This window comes from Semicossyphus pulcher, unplaced genomic scaffold (genome assembly GCF_022749685.1).
Source record: "Semicossyphus pulcher isolate SPU_LCO1_2020_fin unplaced genomic scaffold, fSemPul1.0.p SCAF_9, whole genome shotgun sequence".
Lineage (NCBI taxonomy): Eukaryota > Metazoa > Chordata > Actinopteri > Labriformes > Labridae > Semicossyphus > Semicossyphus pulcher.
In genome coordinates this window covers 20,264,537-20,288,350 of record NW_027211770.1, presented here as the reverse complement: position 1 = coordinate 20,288,350, position 23,814 = coordinate 20,264,537, and the positions used below count along the sequence as shown (strand labels likewise).

The window sequence follows — 23,814 nt, the reverse complement described above, 5'->3', positions numbered from 1 at the left end:
GCCGTCTCTTTTAAAAGACTCATTCTCAGTGTACAAAGCCTTCACAACTGTTTTGTAACTTTGATAAACAGTGAGAGATGAGTTGCAGATGAGAGAGGAATGCGCTCTGGATGGAAAACAACTCCAGGGATGTTCTGACTTCTGTCAAGATCTGCACGAGAAATAAAAGTGAACCATTTGCTGCTTACACTTGCCCCTGCATGCACACACCCACGCATGTAATGTGCACCATTGTCCTCACTGGATCCTCCTGCATGTTTCATAATCCTTAAAGTACAGATCGAGGCTTTTGGCTTTGGACGCTGTGGGAACAGTGAGTTTTGGCTTGCACTTCAGGTTTTCATTGAAAGATTTCAAACTGAATTTCATAATTTTGAAGGATGTGACACAGAATGAATGCACATACCAGAAGAGTTAGACATAGCAATGCAAGAATAGGACATTTGGACCTACTGGGAGAACAAAATTTTAACCAAAGGCTCTTGTATTATTCTTCTGGACGGTGGACAGTGCTTTTAATATTGGACAGTACACATGTCCAAGTACCTGTTAATAGCAAATATATAAATATAGTCTACTCCACGATGAGGCTGCTGCTGCAAAATCAAGTTCCCATCACAGGACATGCTGACCAGTCTCAGTACCAGGCTTTAAACTGCTGGTTTAACACACGTGTTGCATTTACTAGAAATAAATGCAATAATCTGACTCACACAGAGCAAGTTGATCCTGTCCCTAGTCAGTGCATGACCTCAAAATCTGGAAATGATTCATCTGATTCCTAAAACAAATGTTCTCCAGGGTGGGACAGACAACCCTTAACATTCACTTAACTCCCCGGATATCAGAATGGATCAACATTTATGTTTAAGCATCGTAGTTTGTGCAATTTCCGACACAAATATTTGCAAGTTTGATTTTTTCCTGGCAGCAGAGATCCAAGCGCCAGAGAAGCCAGCTGAATTCCCGTAAATGGAGAGAGAGACAGGGGGAGAGAGAGAGAGAGAGACAGACAGACTGGGAGGGAGTGAGAGTGCAGGGTGTTTAAACCACGTGGCCTCTCAGCATACCGGAAGTAAGCAAATTGCCAAGATGTCTGCGCCCGGGGAAGACACGTTTGCCGAGGAAGGAGGCGAAATGGAGGAGATGGGCGATACTGTCAGCGATGATGAAGAAGGAGAGGACATGGAGGAGGAAGGAGTTGACGGAGAGGGGGAGAAGAAGGTGTACGTCCCCGGGATCGAGCCGCTGCAGCCCGGAGAGGAGCTGGAGATGGACCGGTCCGCTTACCGCATGTACCACGAGTGCCAAACAGGCAAGTTGGAGAGGCTGTCCTGCTAAAGTCAGCCAATGATGACGTGTGTTTATACCGAAATACAAGAGCTGCAGTGTGAATTCAGCAGCTGTGTTTTGTTTTTTGTGTGTTCAGGTGCTCCATGTCTGAGCTTTGACGTCCTGAGAGATGGAGATGGAGACGGCAGAGAGCAGTTTCCTCTCTCCATGCTGCTGTGTGCGGGAACACAGGCGGACACAGCGCTGAGCAACAGGTACACACCTCCAGACTGCATACAGGTTATTTATGTTGTCTGTTTGAGCTCTTAAACTAGACTTAAACAGAATTATATTAAGTAAAAATGTAAATACAAACAAACAATTAAGGTAAGTCAAGTTAACTAAATTACCGTCCAATATCACAAATTTCTCCCAAGTGCAACAGGACCCGTACAACTTATTTTATTCTCCATCCTTACACTGTAGATACAGATGAGGACAAATTCTCCGAATAAACTTTAACAGGGGAAAAATCAAATATAAAAAAAAAAATATGTGGAAGAAGTAAAATATTCCAGATGGCATCAGTACAGAACAAACCAACACAGTAAAATTACGGTCTGGACATTCAGGAGGACACCATTACGATAGTATTATAAAAAGAAAAATATAAAGAATACTGATCCAGGAGGATGACAAGCTACTTTCAAGTGTCCGTCAACAGTCTTAACAAGGAGAGTCTAAACAAGCCCACATGAGGCAAAGCTCTTGCACACCACTCCCATGGACAAGAGAAAAGAAAACAAACAGACAGATGAGAGCCCTTTCAAATTTTCCTCTCTCCATCCTTCACTTCCTCCTGACACAGTAGCTTGCTCCTCTCTCCATCCTTCACTTACTCTTGGCAAAATATCTGTTTGGATTTCTGGGTGGCAGACAGAAGGACGGAGGAGATGAGGAGTTAAAAAGTACAGAGAAATAAAAAGATTCCAGTGACAACAGGCACACAAGAGAGAATAGGAGCGATCTGTGGAGAACCTAAATAAACAGAATTATAATCCTACAAATTTAAATCATTTGACAAAATTTTCCCAAAATTTAATTAAGAGATTTTTAAAAGTATTCTTTTGGTTTTAAGACACTTCAAAATCATAAAATGGTCTTTGTAGTGAATTATTGATTCAATTGTTGTTTGACCCTAAATAGAGAAAAAAAAAAGAACAAGATCAGATTTTCTGTAATATGGATCAGAAAATTCCACCTTTCCCTTTTAATAAGGCAGCTTGAGTAAGAAAGTTAGTTGTTTTTTTTTATGAAGAAGGAACATCATGATCATGGATTAATTGCATAGAATATGTTTATATTAAATTTAAATATGAATTTCTGCAACTGGGAAAAAAAGTGAAATTCTGTCCAGATTCAAACAAACCAATCTTAAGTTAAGAAATCTGAGGTGGATGATAGAGGTTGAAAAACTATATTACTTTGCATTGACAATCAATATACATTAAATTTAGGTTTCTATAGATATGTCTTTGATTGGTGCCAGGCCTCCTTGTCTAGGTAAACTGTCTGGTTTTCAAGCATTTCTGAAATATCATGTATGAGTTGGATATATCAGAGGTTTAATCAGTTTCAATAATTTTAAGAAAGTTTTCTGATTTATTGAAGTTTACTTTATTCTGTCTCAATTCCAGCGAATATAGCATACAAAATGAAAAAATATAAAAACTATAACATACTTCACAAAGAAAAAAGGCCTGCATTTAAAACAAGATAAAATAAGATAAGATAGAACTTTTATTAATGCCGATGGAAATTATAGTGCCAGATTGCTTTAAAAATACAGTACAAAATTAGAGAAATAAAAACAAAAGAAATCCTCAAATATAAGTGAAAATATAAAGTGTATGGGTTAATGCAAAAGATACAGTGCCTAATATTACATTGTAATATTACAATTACAATAAGTAATCTACAAAAATAAGCCCAAAGTTATGGTGGCAATTAATTGACAGTGTAATTTTATAGAAGCATAAAATAGGCGAAAGTGGAAATTCTTTAGTCTAGTTAGACTAAGTGCACCCCCCAAACAGTACTTGAATAAACACAAGTGTGCCCGGCCTTTAATAATCAGTTATTCTAGTTTTCAGATGTCTTTACATCTTTAGAGCCACAGGGTCAATTCCTGTTATTATCTTCTCTGCATAAATTATTTATTAATTATTGTTGATTATTCTTTAACATTCTTGATTTTTCTGTCCTGAGCTTACATCTATCTCAAACAAATAACACCTCCATGTGTAGAAATCTTTAAAATTGTAATGGGACTTGTTATTACTGTGTTGTTAAACATAGATGACTGACATTTGAGCTTAACCTTTGTTTTGGGATGTCGGTGGTGATACAGACAAAACATAACATTTTAAACCGATTGCTCAGAAATCAAAGTACAGATTCATTGTCCACATTACAGCAGGTGTTTTCATTTGGATTACTTTTGGTTTTATAAAAACTTTCAGTTTTGTTTCGACCGCACAGCATGGAAAGACTTTTCCATTCTGTGGAATTTTCTCTTTTAAGGCTCATTAAAAAGAGGATGGAAAGCAGTTTCAGATGTTGTTTTGAACTAAAGCTGAGCACTTGAATACAAATACTTCTCTGTAGTAGTAGTTTGTTATCCTCTTCATATTCTGCAATAAAAGCTTTGGAGGCAAAACATTATTCTGTAATATTATAAAGAGACTGTCAGATAATTTGTTATCTACATTTTCTGAAGTGCATTATTTCACTTTCCTGCAGACTTCTTGTCATGCGCATGCACAACCTTCATGGAACAGAGAAAGAAAAAGAGGGGGAAGAAAGCAGTGATGAGGAAAGTGATGATGAGGAGGATGAAGATAAGAAGCCACGGATGGAGCTGGCCATGATGCCTCACTATGGAGGGATTAATCGAGTCAGAGTATGTTGTGCATCATTTTCTCTTAATGCTAATGCAATGAGTCTCCTGTGTAAGAAACTTTACTTGTCTTAGGTTCCTAACTTCTGCATTTGCTTCGCCAGGTGACTCAGCGAGGGAAGCAGTCGCTGGCTGCCGTCTGGTCGGAGAAGGGACAGGTGGAAATATTTGACCTCCAAGCTCAGCTGGAGGCTGTCCACAGCTCTGCTGCCATGGCAGCTTTTGTCAATCAGCAGAAGGAAGCTACGGCTCTCTTCAGTTTCTCAGGACACATGACTGAAGGCTTTGCAATTGATTGGTCGCCTACAGTACCTGGTAGGTAATGCTTTTATCTGCAATGTAATTTGTAGACAAGAGATGACAAACTATTTGCATACATTTTTAACCTTTAACCTTTAGTGACCACAATACCTTGTGTTTGGTAAGTGTGAATGTGTGTCTGACTGCTCCTGAGGCCTGTGCAACAAAGCAGATATTTAATGTTAGCAAGGTAACTTCAGGTTTCAGAAGAGAGATATTGATTTTGGTAGGATAATACCATATTATCTAATGTTGGAGTCTGATTGTAGCACTTGTTGTTGTACTTAGATATGAAAAGTTTAGATATTTCTCTAACTTGTTCACATTTTTCTCTATTGTAGTTTGCTCTGTGTTTGTAAAATATGCTGCTCTGCTGACAGACTTGGCCATGTTAAAAATTGGTCATATGCAGCAAACTACGCCTCTTTTATGTGAACGTGCTCATGACGAGATAGGGAAGCCCTGGGTTCACTTACGGAGTTAATGACCACTGTCATGTGACCACTTAGCCGGATCACTCAGTCAGGCCAGATAATGAAGCGATATCCTGGGTATGTTGAAGTACAGGCCTCAGGCCAACTTTGAAATGTGAAAGCAACATGAGAAGAACTGTGTGTGCCCAATGTACAAGCCTTTTCACCTCAGCATCCAAGATGTCTGAGTAAAATCTCAGGCTGCAACCAGAGACGAGCAAAATGCACCGTCTGTCAAAACATGTTTCGTTGTTGTTAAAACACAAAATACATTAATAATGAAATGCTTTTCTAGCTGTAGATGCTAAAATGTGCACAAAGAATATAGTTGGAAGAAGTTGGGTAGGGCGGTTCAGACAGGGTGTTGTGTGTTATGACAGAAAATAAAATAGTTTTCACCTAATTTTTTCACCTTAAATATATAACTTTAAAAAGTAAATATTTTTTATTCAGATCATATGACATTAAATAAAATAGCATAGATGTTTGTTTCTGTTCAATAAAGGCTACATTTTATGCTTTTACTTTATCAGGTCGTCTGGTCAGCGGGGACTGCAAAAAGAACATCCACGTCTGGGAGCCACGAGAGGGCGGGACTTCCTGGCAGATCGACCAACGGCCTTTCAGCTCGCACAGCAAGTCTGTGGAGGATCTGCAGTGGTCGCCCACTGAAGCTACAGTAAGTTAGTGGGAAATAATGATGTAGTGGGTCAGACTGCGACGCTGTGCTCACTGCTTGATCATCTTCTGTTTAAAAACCTGCATGCCCCCTGACACAATGATGGCCTAAATAGTTTGGATGATTTAAAATGCAAAGGATGAATTCCTTCACCAGCTCACCGGTGCTTTACAGGTGTTTGGATGGAAGAACAGGTTGTGCTGTGGGGAGTGAATGATTGGAATGAATGAAGCTATGTCGACTTTTAAAAGACCATCTGTTAACACTGCAGCTATGTGCTATCACAGAAACACAGACTGAAATATGTAAGTTATACGATGTCTTTATCCTACAGCTATTAAGTCACAAAACTAGTTTGCGGTATGTGGATTGGAATCCCCACAGGCTGGTGCTGCATTTTACCTTTTATGTATATGAGTGTGTACATAGACTGTTTGCCTTTTTCCAGGTTCTTCTGTGAAACCTAACCGGTGCGACAGTATTTTTCTCAATGCAGAGATGATGGCAAAATGCGTTAAATACAAATTAAGAACACAGAAAGCCCTAAACTTAGACACTCGCCATGAATACTAAAAAACAGAGTAAAAACTACAGTTTGAAAGAAATACAGTGGACTTCCATGATCAGGAACAACAATAAAGTCTTGTTTTATATATATATATATATATATTTATTTGATTGGTTTAAATCTCAAAGTTTAAATCTCAAGAAACTACACTCTCTTTTTTGCTACAGGTTTTCGCATCGTGTTCGGTGGATCAGTCTATCCGTGTCTGGGATATCCGTGCTCCGCCAAATTCAATGCTTTCGGCCAATGAAGCCCACTCATCAGACGTCAATGTGATCAGCTGGAACAGGAGCGAACCATTCATCCTGTCAGGAGGGGATGACGGGCTTCTGAAAGTGTGGGACCTGCGTCAGTTTAAGGTAAAAAAAAAAATGACAAGAGCTCTAAAATAATACCTTCATTAGTAGTCATTATACTCATGGAAAATAGTTCCGTTGATGCTGTACAGCAATGACTCAGTGCTTGTTAGTGTATGACAGGGAGTGAAGACGTTACTGTTGTGCGGTGTGTCATCACAATATAATAACCCGTATTATAGCTGCAAAACAAACAGTGCTAAGCCCTCTTTTGATTACGCCATCAGTTGATCAAACATATTCGCAACTTGGGCAGCCCCACCCAACTTATAACATTTGTTTTCTGTGCCTGTTGTACAATGGTGCGTAATTACTGTAGTCACCTCCCCGCTCATACAGAAGTCAGTTTTTAATTTAGATTTAAAACAAGCTCCTAAAACTGTTCACTTCCTTGTTTTTAAGTTCTGAAACAAAAGCAGAGAATATACAGATTGATAGATCACAGTTAATGTTAGGTTGATGCTTTTGTAGCCTTATACTGAGCAGGATGAAAAGCCCCCACACCTAAAGACTCCTCTTGTTCCACCTGTACCTGCAGACTGGACGGCCCGTGGCCAACTTCAAGCAGCACAGCGCTCCTGTCACCTCGGTGGAGTGGAGCCCGGTGGACTCGAGCGTGTTCGCCGCCTCTGGTGCGGACGATGTCGTCAGCCAGTGGGATCTGTCTGTGGAGTCGTGCGATGTGGGTGCCAGGGTGGAGGGGGTGAAGGACTTACCTCCTCAGCTGCTGTTCCTGCACCAGGGTCAGTCGGAGATCAAGGAGATCCACTGGCACCCGCAGATCCCCGGTGTGATGGTGTCTACGGCTCTGTCAGGGTTTAACGTGTTCAGGACGATATCAGTGTAGTGTGTGTTTTAAAGAAACACATGAGTTTTGCATTTATGTGAGTAGTACACATGCTATGTGTAATGAGAAACCACAATATGTTTAATAATGTAAATAACTGAGCTATGTTGCTAATTGTTCTTTTTGACATTTATTGGCAAACATAGGCACCGTATAGTGTTACAATCTTTACTAATGAACTTTCTGTATGTTTTACAGATGTGTGAAATATTTTAGGCATCCCCATTGCTTAAAATAAAATGTTTAATAGCAGGGGTCTGTCTCTGTTAGTCATAATTATAAGGAGCAGATCTGCTCCTTCTTGTTTATATTCAAGGAAAGGAAAGAATGACTTAATTTCAGGAAGTGGTCATACATAACAGCCCAGGCCAAAGGATCTTCAGATTCACACTTGATACTTTTCCCTTTGAGCTCCAGTTTTTGCCCTGGAGTAATTTCCAAAGAAGAGAAGAGTTTAAATTCCCAATAATTGTTTTTATTGTTCACTGTAATCCTTGAATCCACAGGATAAAAAAAAATCGTTTAAACCAGCATTTTGAACAGATGAGCAAGGCTCTCCCTATTACAGCATTATGTAATAAAATACTTTCAAAAACAGCATTATACAAGCAAAAGACATGTACAAAAACACACCAGTGGTCCTGATTTACAGTTGACCTTTTTAAATTCCCACGATTGTCTGAGCAAAAGAAAAGCTTTGGTTTGTTAAAAACATGCTAAATAACTGCAGTATGAAAACGGATCTGATTTAGTGTGAACCAGAGAGAGTCAGATTTGGAATGTGACAAATTCACAGTAATTAATTATACACAGGATAACTTCTCACAAAGTCTCTGGGAGTCATAGAGCTCAAACATCAAGAGAAGACATGAAGACTGTAATAAACATGCTATATGAGATAACTATTAAGACACTGATAAGGCACATTAGGGTACATTAATGTAAGCATACGGCTCCATTCAAAGCAATATAACATAGAGCTTACACCTTTAGATGTTAACTATAAGACATTAAAACAACAATGTAAGCATCATTAATTTAGCCTGAATCAAACTTTCTGTTCAGTTTAATGGCAAAGCTTCCAGATGAGTAAAATAAATCAAAGTGCTACAAACCTTTCATTATAATATTCTAGATGAAACATTGTCTTTTGCAAATCTGTCACCCATGCAGATAAAACATAAAATGTCTTTTCCAGTTGAGCAACATCGTCTGACTGTATATCTTCCACTGAGTCTTGAGAAATCCAGTTTGCATTCTGTTTAAGCCTCCCATACAAACGACACTCAGCTGACGAGTTTAGGAAAATACAGTATACTTGATTTACTTGACAGCAAAGATTTGTTTTCACAGGGAAACCGTACCTGCCCCCTATAGACCAATTTCATCATCAAACTCATCTTCAAACGTGTAGCCGCGTCCTTCATCTTCCTCCTCCTCTGAATCAGTCTCTGAGTGGCAGCTGTCGACCCTCCTCCTGTCCAATGAGGTCACTCCTTCATACTCTGAGCTGTGTGACGAGGCCGGACTGGGTGGCAAATCCACTCTGTGATTGGTGACCTCAGTTTCACCTCCACCTACTACACTCTCGCCCTCAACCCTCGTTGGACTTTGAACCTCCAGCTGATCCTCATCCTGGAAGTCGAACCCTTGACCTTCTTCCTCTTCTGATGCGTGGCGAATGATCTCCTCTCGTTTGTCGCTGAATCGCACTTTTGGTCGTAACCCCTTTGGCTTGATTCCATTCCCATCTGGTATCCTGCTGTCCCCCACCTGGTTTCCATCCAACCCAACCAAGTCCTTCCCGTTCAGCTCGTTCTGCATGTTCACAGACATCTCAGCTGGCCCTTTGCCCTGATTTGAGCCCACCGAGGAGAGGCCATTTTTGGGACTGAACACATCCTGCTCATTGGAGTCAAGCCCCAAACCATCCATCACTCCTAGTACATCCCCCAACATGGACGGGCCCAGATCCAGGTCCAAGTCAAATGAAGACACTGACTCAGAGTGCTGAAGCTCATTGTTCTGTGGGCTTCCAGAAGCATCCATATGAAGATCACTGTGGTTGGCCGCCACCTCAGGTTCCGCTGCAGTTCCTGTACTCTCTGGGTCATTGCTGCTCTGGCCCGGGCCAAGTGTGGACAGGAAGGAGGTGTCCCCAAAGGCGTCGCCTCCCCTCCCAATGTGCATGGTGTGGCGAAAGTCACCCAGAGGGGCTGAGATCATGGTGGGGTCCAGGCGAGGGGCCCGGGTGGATTTGTGCAGTGGCATGACTGTAGACAAAAAGAGGGCAAACTAGTAAGAGGGTAAACTCTTACTTATATATGATAGCAGGGTGTAAATGACAGATGTGACACTCAAGCAAACAAGATAAGGTGTTACAGAAAAAAATGGGCAGAAAGCAACTGAAATACTGGCGTCCAGCCTCCTGATAAGACAGGGTACCATCAACACTTCACCATGTTGAGCAATGCTGGAGAAAACCAATGAGCGTTTTGGCACTGCTGCGGCTGTGAAGGCCATGCTGAGACTTGTACTTGAAACACACTCATGCAACGCTAGCACATACTTTTCTCTACCCTCAGGGGTGAATGTGGACAAAAACAAGACTGTAACTTTTTCTAGAAAAAGAAAAAGAACGAGATTATGACACCTAATCCATCAAACTGTACTGCTCTGGTGGGCGTTAAATTTAAATTTCAGCATGCCAAAACTAGGCCAACAAGGAAACATATAAAGTTAATCATTATTAAAGAAGGTTGAATCCAATATAACCCCATACATATGATAAATTTTTACAGACTAATCTAGATTAGCAACAATTATTTTATCAATACAATACACTTGAAACCAGAATATGCATTTGATAAATCATTTTTGAGCATACATGTGTATGTGTGTGTGAGAGGGAGATTTGGGAGGGGAGGGGGCTTACAGGCCTACCCCTACCCTCAAAACTTTCCAATAACAATTAAAGCCATTGGTATGTTCTATTAGTTTATAGGTCATTTATAACAAATAAGAAGAGCACGCGAGGGTCACACACGTATTGACAAAGCAGTGAGGGGAACGTGTGGATCAATGTTAAACTAATCAATAGACCTGACTGAGCGTCACGGAAACAGTCAAAGTGTTGAAAACTTACTTTAAAGAGAATATTCTGGTCTTTTGTCGGCTCCCTCACCAGTATCCAACTCTTTCATTTGGCTTTTGGCTTTCGCTTCCCTCTCGACTTTTCCCTCGCTCTTTTTCTCGCCGTCGTTTGTCTGTGTGAGTTTTCTTTTTCTTTCCAAAGGGATGGGCATGGGGCGAGGAAGTGACGCGACACTTATTGGGGAGAGCTGGATCGAAGCAGATGTGTCGACTTTACCAGACGTTGTTTAATATGAACGAGACCGACAGTCAACTCTGAGGACGGTTTTATGTTACGATGTGAGCCGTTGTTCGTTTATTATTAACAGGACATAGATAATTCGGAGTTTATGTGAATAAAGATTTAAGATATCGGGTAAAAAAAAAAGTTTAAAATTTTAAACATCATGTTATTTAACGTAATTCTAAAAATAAGGGTGCCAGAATTTAGAAAATCGTGACACAATCTTTTTACTTAATACAAATTTCTAACCCATTTTTTTAATGTCATTTAGGCCTATACAGTTAGCAGTTAGATTATATTTAAGTTATAGGCTTATTCAAAAAATAAGGCTAGCTACTTGGGTTTTTTAAATATACGTTTTAACAAATTACTTGGAAAGAATACAATATTATATATTATATTCCACCATGTCTGTGGCCCCTAGCCAACTAGTTCCTCCTGAAGAAGTGAATCTTTGAAAACTAACTAAATAAAACAATTAAATAAAGAAAACAGCAGGTGGTTAAACGTTACTCAAACAGGAGTAGTAAATAGTGTAACTGTTGGTAGCTATTTTTAGCTGAGGAATAATGCATACTTTTGCACTGATAAATAAAACTGACTCGTCAAGCAGGGATTTTATAAATATCAAAATGAGTTTGACACACTGGAAGGAGCCTTAAATCTGTGTAAGTGTGTTACTGTCGAACATAAACTCCACCAAGAATGCCGAAATCCCCAAATTAGACATTGAACCCCTTGTGCCCTCAGCCTGACAGGGCTAAACTGATATATTAAGACTTTTTCAGTCTACAGTAAAGCTTAATGCTGCTCCAGCATACCAGACCACTGTAATGTCACACTTAAATTATCATGAGGGGTTTGACTGCAATTACAGTGGAATGCAGTCAGTGGAGTAAACCTTGTGCATTGCAGCACTCTGCTGACGACAGCTTGAAGGGTGTCAGTCTGGTGCATAATTATCTCACAGAATTAACCCTTCATTTCTTCACACCTAAACCAATAAGTAAGAAATCCTCATACAAAGTACTTGTATGATAAAAATATAACTTGAATGTGGGTCAACAACAGCAGCGCACTATAGATGTGTTTTGGGAATCCATGTTATCCAGCTTCCTCCCATGGGTTAAAGAAACAAGCACAGCTGAACACCAGGTACTCACACAATGGCGCTGGCTCGTGACTCATTGTTTGTGAGATCTTGTCACAAATGCTCAACATATTTGTGTGATGATGTAGCCGACAAGACAATTGAAACAAATTATTCATTCAGCATGAACATTAGATCATTCACTGTGGGAAATGGGCTGGAAATTACACTCAATACAGTATCTCATTCATTTGAAAGTTGTGCAGCCAGACACTAGAATGGATAATGCCCTTAAAAGAAAGAAAGTTATCATATTTGTATGTAGATTTCCATGGAAGACAATGAGTTCTCTTAGACATTATGATATAATATTATACTATTTAGTATGTTAGTAATTAAAGGCAATACATCAATCTCAATTTTATTAGAAGAAAAAGATGCCAGATGATATTTAGATTAGTTGGGTTTAGTCGGAAGATTATCAAATATTATTTAAAGGGAAAAAACACATTTTGAGCCTTGTTTTTCATTTCTGTGCTGAAAAATACTCATTAATGATTCATACACCCGTACAAGCATAATTTGAACTCCAGACTTCCAAAAGGCCTAAATGATTTGCGGGTTCAATTGTGGGAGAAACTGTCTGACAGGAAATGACTCCCTTCTCTGTAAAACACACTCACATAAGGTCAAACAACAACACATCCTGCTGCTGTGTGTGCTTTACAGGAAAGCAAAGAGAAAAATGTACACCGGCTACCTTAACGAGTGAGTGATACAACATGTATTAATTCTGAACGAAATGCAACGTAAAAACGTATTGGACAGGGTTGATTTGGTAACATGACAGTTTCCAACACACAATATATGGTCATGGGGATGGATTGTTGTGCTAAAACAGTGTCATGTTGGTGACACATCCACTGAAAACACTAGTTTGTGTTGAGGTTAAAAATATAAATTGGGGATAAAACAGACAATAAGTGACATATTATTGTTAATGAGAGTTTAGTAGAGTGTTGTTAGTCTTTTCGCTGACTTTGGCATAAAACTAAATCCTGCGTTTGGTCTCTCAGGCATTACAATTACGCCCCATTAGTTATGATGGACAGCCTAGTGGGTGAATACGGCTCTGACCTGGCCTAAAGCTAGGCATTTGATTGGTGAAGCCTGAAGGGGCGGGACCGAATGTGGGAGCAATCCGTGGATTTTGTGCCTGCGAGAATGCACTCTGGGCATAGAAAAGGTTAACACCCTTACGTCACTCGACTTGGCCAATTTTAGTTATCTACCATTTTGTATCTCTACAGCTCAGTGAGACGAAGTTGGTCGTAGACGACAAGGAAAGCGAATATGCAAAATTTCACATCATTTTTAATCTACTTTATTCGGAGTTAAATAGAGTTTGACTTGTTTGAATAGGTGTCGTCAATAGCGGACGGCTGACTGCTCTTCTTGTAGTTGAACAGTTGCTCATCGTGTTTGACTTCATCTTGTTTACCTTTTGCTATAGCAGGAGGGCTAACGCTAACGACGTTAGCCGAGTTTCTCGCTAGCCAGCTAGCTTAGCTAGCAACAACTGTCCCAGCGTTAGCTTTCTAACGCTAACTACCCAGTGGCGAAATGGCGGCCAACACGACACAGGCAGCCCCTACTACTAACTGGTAGGTCGCACTTTCTTTTCAATAATAGACCCACAGCTCACGTTGAATGTAATAAATGTTCAAAATTTAAGGACCAAGTCGTTTATATGTGGTATTAATTGGTAAAGTGTACAAGCTCTTATTTTGAGTAAATAATAATTTCTTCCGCAAAGGGTGTTGACAAGTATTAGCACACGCAACCAGCTACATACAGGCCATAGGTTTTTGATGCGAAACTGTTAGCTGCTTAAGGTTAACGTTTATTTGACTGTTCTGGAGTCATATGTCGTTACCTGAAATAGAAACTAGAAATAGGTTATGTTTCCGTTAGGTTAAATATAAACAAGTTAACCTCAGCATCCACTAACTTAACGCTATACTTGCTTACCTGAACTGAAATATCCCGCAGGCTCCGCTTCCAACGGCTAACGGTTAATCGGTCAACCGTTTATTAGCGAAATAATAAATAAGTTATACTCAATAATAATTAACCTAACTAGTTGGTAGCGGGGATGTGTCCTCGACATATAGGCCTGTCTGACACAAAACAGCAAAGGTTAACTTGTCAGTCAAGCCCGTTTTCTCACTTGTATGAGAAAATGTGTCCAAACATTTGACTGGTAGTGTACGTATTTATGTAATGTGACAGTTGTCATCGATAGGCCATCAATTTGTGGTACTCTGCATTCCTGCTTATTAGGTTAATTGTGGGTTATTTGGATCAAGTTTAGGCATTCTACCTCCAAAAACACTCTTGTTTTTATGTTATTTTCAGGGCCTATGGTACCGCTGGAGAAGCTCAAGTTCATGAAAACCCAGAATGGGAGAAAGCGAGGCAAGCTCTTGCGTCCATTAACAAGAGTCAAAGCCCGGCAAAGTCTGCACAAGCCAACCGGACAACAGCAGAGGTGTGCTTTTATATCATTCTGTGTGTCTACCTTTTGACATTGAAAACCATCTCATGTGATCTCAGGTCTGGCAGCCTGAGATCTTAAAATATGAATGTTGACACTGAACATTAGGATAAATCTAAATTATAATTTATCTCATTTAAAGATGCTTATAATAATGAATTGCAAAAGTGTTAGTTTGTGATTAGTTTCACAAATGTTCTTAGCATATTCCTGTAATATTGTCATTTTCCCCCTCTGAGTTGATATCATTCTGTCCTGAATAAAAATACCAAGGCTAATTTTGCTTGTCTGTAATTTCAGGCTGGTCAGTTTCAGCCAGCAGTGCCTGACTCTGCTGCCATTCAGCAGCAACAGCAGCAGCAGCAGCAGCAGCAGCAGCAACAGCAGCAACAGCAGCAGCAGTACTATCCTTGGTACCAGCAAACTCAGCAGCAGCATTACCCTGGATACACATACCCCTATAACTACTACTACCCCATGGGTCCAGTAAGTACAGAGATACATCTTAACTTAATAACACCTTCATTACAGAGCATTCACTGCATTTAACATTACAAGCCACATGGCTCGAGTATCTCAAAATGAACTTTATATATCCCAAAATAACTTTTTAGAGATTTTGGAGAAGGTTCTGTTACATCAACATATGTCTTTCTGAAATTTCAGTATGGAGCTGCATATCCCCCAAATCAGTATGGTGTTCCACCAGGGCCTTACCCAGGACCTCCAACCTCTAATGGACAGGTATATACTAGAGTTTACTTAGTAAAGCTAAATGTTTTAAAATTGTACATCTTAATTGGGCTACATTTATAATTATGTCCTTTTGGTTATTTTTTTTTAATTACAATAATTTTTGTCCTTCCTTTTCATAGCCTCCCCCAGTGCCAGGAATGGAAGACCAGTCCCCCAGCTACCCCTCTCAACCACAACCTCCTCCCCCTGCTAATCCCCAGCCACCCCAGAGTCCAACCACCTCAGACAAACCTCCTCCTCCTCCACCCCCAACTATCCCTCCCCCACCCAATTCCCAGTACCCCCCTCCTCCTTCTCCAAATTCTTATAGTGCCAATAACTCAATGGCATACCCACCTGGTGACCCCAACCAAATGCAAATGTATAACCATTCCCAGGGGAGGCCTAACTATGGACAGGGCTTCCAGGCCCAGAACACCTATCAGCCCTCTCAGAATACCTCCAAACACCAGCAACAGCCAGGCCAGTATCTGCCAGGGCTTGGTAGAGGAGAGGCCAACAAAAATAAAAACCAAAACCAAGGACAGCAACTGTGGCACCGCATGAAACGTAAGATTTACTCTTGTGAGGTAGCTAATACGAACAACATTCTATAACGTTAGTTTTTTTTAGGTATATTTTTCTCTGTTGCAGCTTGCATATATTTCATCCACATTACAGTTGTAAAAGTTTGAACTCTATAGATTTGGTACGTTTTAGAACAGATGTCATTCCCAGCTGTGCAAAACATTTCTTGTTTAGTTTTTATTACCCAATTTTAATACTTTTTGTATTGTTGTTTTCTCACAGAGGCACCTGGGACAGCTTCTGTGAAGTTCAATATTTCCAAGAGGCCCTATCAGGTTCAGTGTTCTCCAGTTTCCAACCAGACTTTCCCTCCAGGCGAGCAACCCTCTGGCTTAAATCCAACTCCTTCTTCTCCGGTTAGTGCCAGTGCTGCACCCGGAGGTGCTCAGACACGGTGAGAACTTGTCTGTCTCCACTGATTTTCTGTCTTTTTTAAATCAAAGAATATATCCTGACTTTATATGCTTTCTCTGCAGGCCTCAGGACTGGCCCCAAGCCATGAAGGAATATGTGCAGCGCTGTTTTACAGCCTGTGAGACAGAGGAGGACAAGGATCGTACAGAGAAGGTGCTGAAGGAAGTGTTGCAGGACAGGTTAAAGGATGGCTCTGCCTACACCATTGATTGGACTCGTGAGCCACTGCCAGAGTGAGTTTACTGTTTGCCTGGTGTACATTTTTGTATTTCTTATCTTTTGATCTAGTTTCATGACTTGTATGTAGTGTTGCCTGCAGGTTGAACTCCCATTTATGCATTTGGGTTTTTGTTTGTTTGTAGACTAAAGGTCAAGCAGTCTCGTTGGGAAGCTATTCAACCGCAGAGGGCATCAGATGGCTCAATAAACCGTGGTGGAAGTACAGCAGCTGCAGCCTCAAGGGGCAGAGGTGGTGGACACAGACTCGGCCACTACAGAAATATATTTTCTCAAAGGAGTCCATCCTCAAGTTCATCTCGTTCCTCCTCCCGCTCACCTTCCCCCTCCCACGGCCGCCACAGGGACCGCAGCAACCAAAGGCACAGGCGCAGGTAAGATGCAATTTTTAGTTTTTTTATCAACCCTGCTTGCTTAGAACATCTTGGGGATGTTCATTTCAAATGTGTCATGTTTCTGTCCTCCCAGTGATTCCGGCTCACAATCAGACAGCAGCATCTCCAGTGACCTCAGACCTCAGCTGTCGAGACGAAGCCAGAGAGGAGCGCGTGGTCGTGGTAATGATAGAGATAGAGGACGTGGAGGTGGAGAGAGAGGGCGAGGAAGAGGAGGAAAAGCCAATAGAGGAAGGAGGTAAACTAATGTTATTACAAAACAACCATCTGATCAGGCACCTACCATTTTAATGATTACTGTTTTTAGGGAAGAGTCAAATGAAGGAAAATGTTCTCTTTCTTAAGTATGCAGCTGGGATATCTTGTGAATAACCATAAACTTATTTTCCCAGGAACATGGAAGATGCCAATGCAGCTGTTGGCAAGAAGAGGAAAGGTGGCAATGCTGGTTTGGATTTCCATGACCCCAACAGAGAAGCCAAGAAGCAGAGCAGAGCAGCTCGTTTCCACAAGCAGCTTCGCTCTGAGCCGCTGGTTCTCTCCATCCATACACTGGACCTTCCTGATGGAACTCAGGAGGGCCTCAGCTGGGAGGACTGCCCCATCGTCGGAACATGCCAGGACATCACCAAGCACTACCTGAGGCTCACCTGTGCACCGGACCCCTCCACTGTCCGCCCTGTGCAGGTTAGTTGAACTCTTCTGTCAACCTCTTTATTGTACTGTAGTTTTTAAGTTCTGGAATGATGTGGAGCTTTTGGGGTATCTGTAACTCTTCAAAGTTATTGTATATTGAATAATGAAACCTTTCTGTATATGTATGTCTCTTTCCACTTCTAACAGACTATGACCTTTATGTGTACTTGTTTTTAACCCAGGTCCTGAGAAAGTCTCTGCAGGCTGTGAAAGCCCACTGGAAAAACCACCAGGACTACACCTATGCATGTGAACAGATGAAGTCCATACGACAGGACCTCACGGTAAGGTTATCCTAATATACGTTTGATTTGTCCTTCTGTCTTTGTGTTTATACAAGGTGAACTTCTCCCTTAGTGTGGCTGCTTTTTAAAAAAATAAAGTTTTTTCCTGCCATTATCCAGGTCCAGGGAGTTCGTACTGAGTTCACAGTGGAAGTGTACGAGTGTCACGCACGCATTGCTCTGGAGAAGGTGAGACTGTTTTCATTTAAAAGTCTACCATCAGCCAAAAGTGACAACAGTATTTTTCTTTTATTAAAGCTGCATGTTTTTGTCTTCAGGGAGACCATGAAGAGTTCAACCAGTGCCAGACCCAGCTGAAGGCCCTGTATAAGGACAATCCCTCAGAGAACATTGGAGAGTTTACAGCATATAGATTGATGTATTACATCTTCACTAAAAACTCTGGAGGTTCGCTTGCATATTTTCTTTAAGTTGGCACTGAAACTCGTATGTATTGTTTTGCATTCGTGTTTAACCATGGCCGTTCATCCTCTCTTCAGATCTGACCACTGAGTTGGTGTACTTGACCCCGACGCTGCGGGCAGATGTGTGTGTGGCTCATGCACTTGCACTCCGTGCTGCCTGGGCATTAGGGAATTACCGCCGTTTCTTTAAGCTGTACCTGGAAGCCCCTCGCATGGCTTCATACCTCATTGACAAGTTTGTAGAGAGGGAAAGAAAGGCTGCGCTTCGGGCCATAGTCAAATCGTAAGACATGTTCCTGAAATCCCTTTCAAATTCAATTTTTATTCTATCTGTATAACATGTGCTGACCTCTGTTTCTCTTTTTATCTTCTGCCCGCAGGTTCAGGCCCGACGTGTCGGTGGAGTATGTGGAGTCCGCTCTGGGCTTCACTTGTTTAGACTCCTGTATGGCCTTTCTTACGGGGCTGGGTGTCACGTTTTTCCAGTCTGACCCCCAAAAGATAGACTGCAAAACCAGCACAGCCGCTTTGGCTGCCTCCTGAGGGGATAGAAGGGGGGGTAGTGCCATAAAGGGAGGGAACTTTACATTTGCAATGCACTGCACTTGAGACACCTCAGCCAGTTCAGAGAGTAGTTGGCAGTCTGAAAACTATAGAAGACCCATATAGAAAGATACCTGCTACATTACTGCAAGATTCACATTTCAAAAGGCAAAAATAATATTGACACGCAGATTACTGTCATACATAAGACTGAACACAATGTCAATCTCAAATGTTAAAGATTGGCCTACTGCCCAAGATGTCTAACTACATCTACAATCACAGGAAAGTGAGTGAACAGTTTAGGTTCGGGATTATCATGCAGTCTCAGCAATAAGAGGCCAGGAAGTCACAGAACCAGATCAGGGAGGCCCTCAGTCGTCATGGTTCCTGTTCCTTTACCGCCATCAGATGTCAAAGCTAACAGTGTTCTGTCATGTTTTTCCTTCCTCAAGTCAACAGCTCCAAGACCTGAAGTTTTCAAGCCTTGTCAAGCAAAAGGGAAACACTAACAGCTGCAAGTCACTGATCCAGCTGTCTCCTGTTTGAAGCCAAGCTTACAGAATCAGGTCAAAGCTACACTTTCCTTATAGACTGTGAAACAACAAGGTGAGAAGATGCCAGCAGTTTGTCTGAAAGAAGAGTTGGTGGTTTGTATGTCCTGCCCTGCGCCCTGTTCCCTCAAGGTATCTAAAGTCGGCTCTCCATCCTGTTCCTTGTCCCTGATTATATGGCTCATGAAAGCAATGGACTTAAGTCTTGTTCCTGATGTCAATAAGAAGAACTCATTCGCTGGTCACAGCCATGAAATGTTTGGCCAGCATTTTAGGAAATCTGATGACCATTGACTTTGTGTGTGATGAAGGATACAGGCAAGTGTGGTTCATCAAGGTGACCTCACCCCTTCATACCCTCGACACAGAGATCCATCTCCAGAATCAAAGCAGCCAGAGGCAGAGAGGACGTCTGATTCCATCATCCTCAGGTAGAAGCTCTGCCAGCACGTTGGATCCAGAACGTCCTGATCTACACAGCAAAGTGCAGTGATGAAGCCCATTCTTCATCATTGTCAAGCGTCCTATCCTCACCAGCTCAAAAGAGGGCAGCTAAGCTGAGGGTGAATTATCCATGGTGGAGCATCAGTGGGAAAGCTGCTGCTGCTTCAAGAAGGAGTAACAACGAGTGGTTTGTATGCTACATGTGGCTCTGGTGTTTTAGAGGCTGGTAAGCGGAAAGGGACTTCTCTGGAGGAGGTGGATGACGGCACAACAGAGATGTTTCCTCACATTTCTTCTGTGTTTAATGTTTGTCTTGTGTTTTGTGGACAGCAGTATTGGCCTGAATTGACAAAAGGATAAAGAATCATTGAGATGCAAAGCAGATTTTAATGAAAAGTTTCAGGTTGATATTGGACTAATGAATTAAGTAACACATTTAGACAAATGCCAAAAAGGAACTCCGTAAGATCCCAGAAGTGTTCTGCACATGTACAAGCTGCTGTCTTAGCATTTAAGTATTTAAATCTAAACACGAGTTTTATACTGATGAAGAGTAATTCAATAAAAAGGGAGATTGAAGTTGAGTTGAGACTAGTGCTTTTATGTCACAATTTCCAATAGTTAGTTAAAATAAAAGCTACAGTTGCAGCCTCTTTCTAGTCAACAAACTATTGAGTATGTCAAGAACTGTTTCTCCCAGTGGCAGTGGAGGAGTTAGTTTTCACTCATGATGTAGGTCCTTTTATGTTCGGGAGGTTTCCAGGAACTACAATAATATTAGTGAGGCTGCATGATGTCTGATTATTTGGAAGAATATGTGTCGCAATACAGGTGATACAATAATTGTATCCCGAACCAACAGAACCCTTTCCCTATTTAACAATTTGGGCCCTCATTGAACAGCTCTTCTGAAATATAAATAGCAGGTTGGCATTGTACTTCACAATACGTTTTTAAAATTCAGACAGTATTAACTGACCATTGTAGAGAGACATTGAGCCTGAGGTATTTAAGGCTGTGGTAGAACATGAGTGGATGCAGGCTTGCTGTACAATCAACATGTTTACTTGCATTCTCAGTATATTTTTGTAAATATTGTATAATATTGCTGTGATTTCTTTTCAATTGATGCATAGGGTAGTTTTTTTTGTTCACACATGGGTAAGTGTGAAATGTTTTTGTTTTTTTCTAGTCCCGGGTTTTGACCATTTATGTGAATATGTAAAGTTAATTGCAGATAGATTGAGTTGGGTTCTGTGCTATGTCGATCATTACCACAGTGGATGTAGTGGTGGGGTTGATAATTGCCAGTTTCCACCGGGACAGTCTCTTGAACCAAATTTTGGTCAGATTTCATGCTCAATTTCCACTGATAAGAAAAATTTGTATGTAAAACGTGTCCCTTAGGCAAAACAAATTTTGTCATTTGCCTGTTTTATAACAGTTCTGTGTTGGCAGGTGGCTCCACGCAAAGCTTATATACATGTATACATACAAGAATGGAACCAACGTAATGTTAATGCCTTCCATAGGAGAAAATCTATTGATTTGTTTTTCCAAACTGTTGACATTTCAGCAAACATCTTGTAATTTAAATAATCTCAACATGTTTTCTTTCCTCCCCCTTTCATATACCTGACCCCTGTCCTCTTTACTGATCCTTCCCCTCAATCCCCCTTCACCTTCCTCTCACACACCTCCTCATTCTTCAGCTCGTACTGCTGCATTGCAAGAGCACACAGGAGGGATGATAAGTGGGCGAAAAAACCACCTCCAGGCGCCAGCGAGGAGAGTGAATTGTGAGCAATCCAAGTCTTGGTTTGACCCACTGAAGCTGAAGCCAAACAGCTGATAAAGTACATGGGAGCCTCACTCAATGAAATGTTAAAGATGTTGACCTGCTGCTGATGTGATTTGTGCTGCTAACCAAATATTTCAAGAGTTTATCTGTGCAACATGAACCTGTTTAGTTGTAAAAACAATGTTTAACGATTGACAAAGTCACCGTGTGCTGTCTTCTGTTTGTCCAGACGCAGTTTTTTTTAAATGATACAACAATAGTAAATTTCTGTTTTTGTTTATTTTCATCATAAATGTAGTTTACAATTATTTAACTTGTTTGTTGGATTAACAGACCTGAAAGCCAAGTTTAGAGAGTTAAATTGTTGAAGAAGAAAATGTGTCTGGACATACAGAATATATTGTTAAAGCTGAAATTCACCCACATTAAGTAACTTCTTCTTAATATACAGTCATACACTTTTTTTTTCTTTCCTTGACTTGCTGGTGTGTGCTCCCATGCCAAGATATTCCTCTTTGGTTTCCTAACATATGAGCTTCACTGATGGTTGTTTGTGTAAATGTAAGATTTTTCACTCATGTTTAAAGTGTGTAGATCTGACGTCTCAGGTTTTCAGCATTGAATCAGCCCAGAATGTTTGCTTTATTTTGTTTCTGGTAGAAATTTCACCCCAGACGACTAACTATACACATTTTCATTTTGGATGCTTTTGTGTTTTTTTACCCTCTAAGCCTGAGTCATGTTTTCAGTATTTTTTGCTCCCATGTTTCTGTATTCCTCCATCAGTCTTTGTAACTCCTTCCTATTTGACGCTAGAACAACTCCCATGTCCCTCACTTCTTCACGTTCTCATCTCCTGCCGTTTCCTTTTTAGCTCGTCTTCATTTGAACTTGATGATTTCCTCTCCCTGCATGCTGTCCTCTCCTTCTCTCTCCTCCAAACCTTTAACCAGTATTTGTTCTCTTCTCATTCTTATCTTTTCCTTTAATGTTGAGTATGTTTGTGACAGTTTGCCATCTGTGCAACTTGTCACTCTCACTAGTAAGTATTGTAATGTCTCTGCAATGCTTTAATAGTTTGTGTTGCAGCTCACTAACCACTAAAGCTGAAGGTTTATCTGCAATACCTCCACCCTGTCCCCATCCCTGCTCCTCTACAGACCTGACATGAAAAACTGCCATTTTGTAAATATTGTGTACATTTTGAGAAAAAGCTAATAAAATTGAAGTATAATAAGCATCAGGCATTGTTCTGGAATTATTCTGTTTTATAGGTGTATAGATACACAGAGAGACTAAAGAAAGATAAAAACTACTGGGGGTCTGAGTTTCATGGACAATTTATTTTGAAATATCAAATGAGAGGCACCTGTGACTCCAAGAAAAAAAAGACAGCTTTTCATTTCACTCAAATGATTGTGCAATTTTTTAATTCATACAGCTTAGTTCGACACTGGTTTTGACAAACATGTGGGTCAAGACCTCTTGAAATTCAATGGAGTAGTTGGAAAAGAGTTTTAGGATAGCAGAAAAAAATTAGAGAGAATGGAAAAAAAAGGTGAAAGGAAGAAAAGCAGAAGAAATCAAAGATTAATATATATATTGAGAAGAATAAAGTACAGTAATTGGTAAAAGGAAGAAAAAGAATTGCTCTCCTACATAAGTTAAAATTGGCAAGAAGTTTCTGCAGAAACCACAAATAACCTCATTATACATGCTTCAAAAACAGTTGGGGGTTTTTTTCAATCAATTTTATCAGCTTCATTTAAGAAAAAAATATAGCTTTTGTTATTGTGTTGTGTAATAAAAGCTATACTAGGCACTTCCTTACACAATACTTTAACTTTCAGTTTAAGGCATCACACATCTTAAGCTGCATAGGTGCCCATCACAATGACTAGAGCGACTGATTGATACAACAAATCGATGCAGAAAATTTACAAATTTGTGCATGAAAATTTGGCATTTCTTGATGGAAGCCCATGAGTCCCCCATGAGACGAAACTTATGCACTTGCTGAGGTTTGCAGTTTGAAAATATATCAAAGGAAGCTTTGTATGAAACAGCCTAGCTGTCCAGTAAGAGAGAAAAAGAAACTATTAAGAAGACTAATAAGAGTAATAGAACAACTACTGATGAAGAGAAAGGAAATAGAGCGCTCAGATTTATATAAATAGTAAAGTAAAGTAAAAAAGTCAGAAGACAGAGGAAATGAAACACT

General features: G+C 40.5%; 3 protein-coding genes across 3 annotated transcripts; 2 read left to right on the top strand and 1 right to left on the bottom strand.

The window, feature by feature from the left end:
* Positions 1-1,085: 1,085 nt before the first annotated feature.
* grwd1 (glutamate-rich WD repeat containing 1) lies at positions 1,086-7,933 on the top strand. The gene is made up of 7 exons (XM_069657107.1): positions 1,086-1,315; positions 1,430-1,547; positions 4,075-4,234; positions 4,336-4,546; positions 5,538-5,683; positions 6,419-6,610; positions 7,146-7,933. Exons 1-7 carry the CDS (start codon positions 1,093-1,095, stop codon positions 7,452-7,454), a joined length of 1,359 nt encoding a protein of 452 aa, XP_069513208.1. The 5' UTR covers positions 1,086-1,092; the 3' UTR covers positions 7,455-7,933.
* On the bottom strand, positions 7,908-10,742 carry cdc42ep5 (CDC42 effector protein (Rho GTPase binding) 5). Its single transcript, XM_069657108.1, has 2 exons — positions 10,600-10,742; positions 7,908-9,727 (listed from the first exon to the last, which is right to left on the bottom strand). The coding sequence occupies exon 2, from the start codon at positions 9,723-9,725 to the stop codon at positions 8,826-8,828; it is 900 nt and encodes a 299-aa protein (XP_069513209.1). The 5' UTR covers positions 9,726-9,727; positions 10,600-10,742; the 3' UTR covers positions 7,908-8,825.
* A 2,485-nt stretch (positions 10,743-13,227) lies between these two features.
* leng8 (leukocyte receptor cluster (LRC) member 8) lies at positions 13,228-22,830 on the top strand. The gene is made up of 15 exons (XM_069655971.1): positions 13,228-13,584; positions 14,339-14,471; positions 14,778-14,963; positions 15,144-15,221; positions 15,353-15,782; positions 16,023-16,194; positions 16,277-16,447; positions 16,577-16,825; positions 16,920-17,084; positions 17,239-17,533; positions 17,725-17,826; positions 17,947-18,015; positions 18,105-18,234; positions 18,327-18,534; positions 18,632-22,830. Exons 1-15 carry the CDS (start codon positions 13,544-13,546, stop codon positions 18,792-18,794), a joined length of 2,592 nt encoding a protein of 863 aa, XP_069512072.1. The 5' UTR covers positions 13,228-13,543; the 3' UTR covers positions 18,795-22,830.
* The last annotated feature ends 984 nt before the right edge of the window (positions 22,831-23,814 follow it).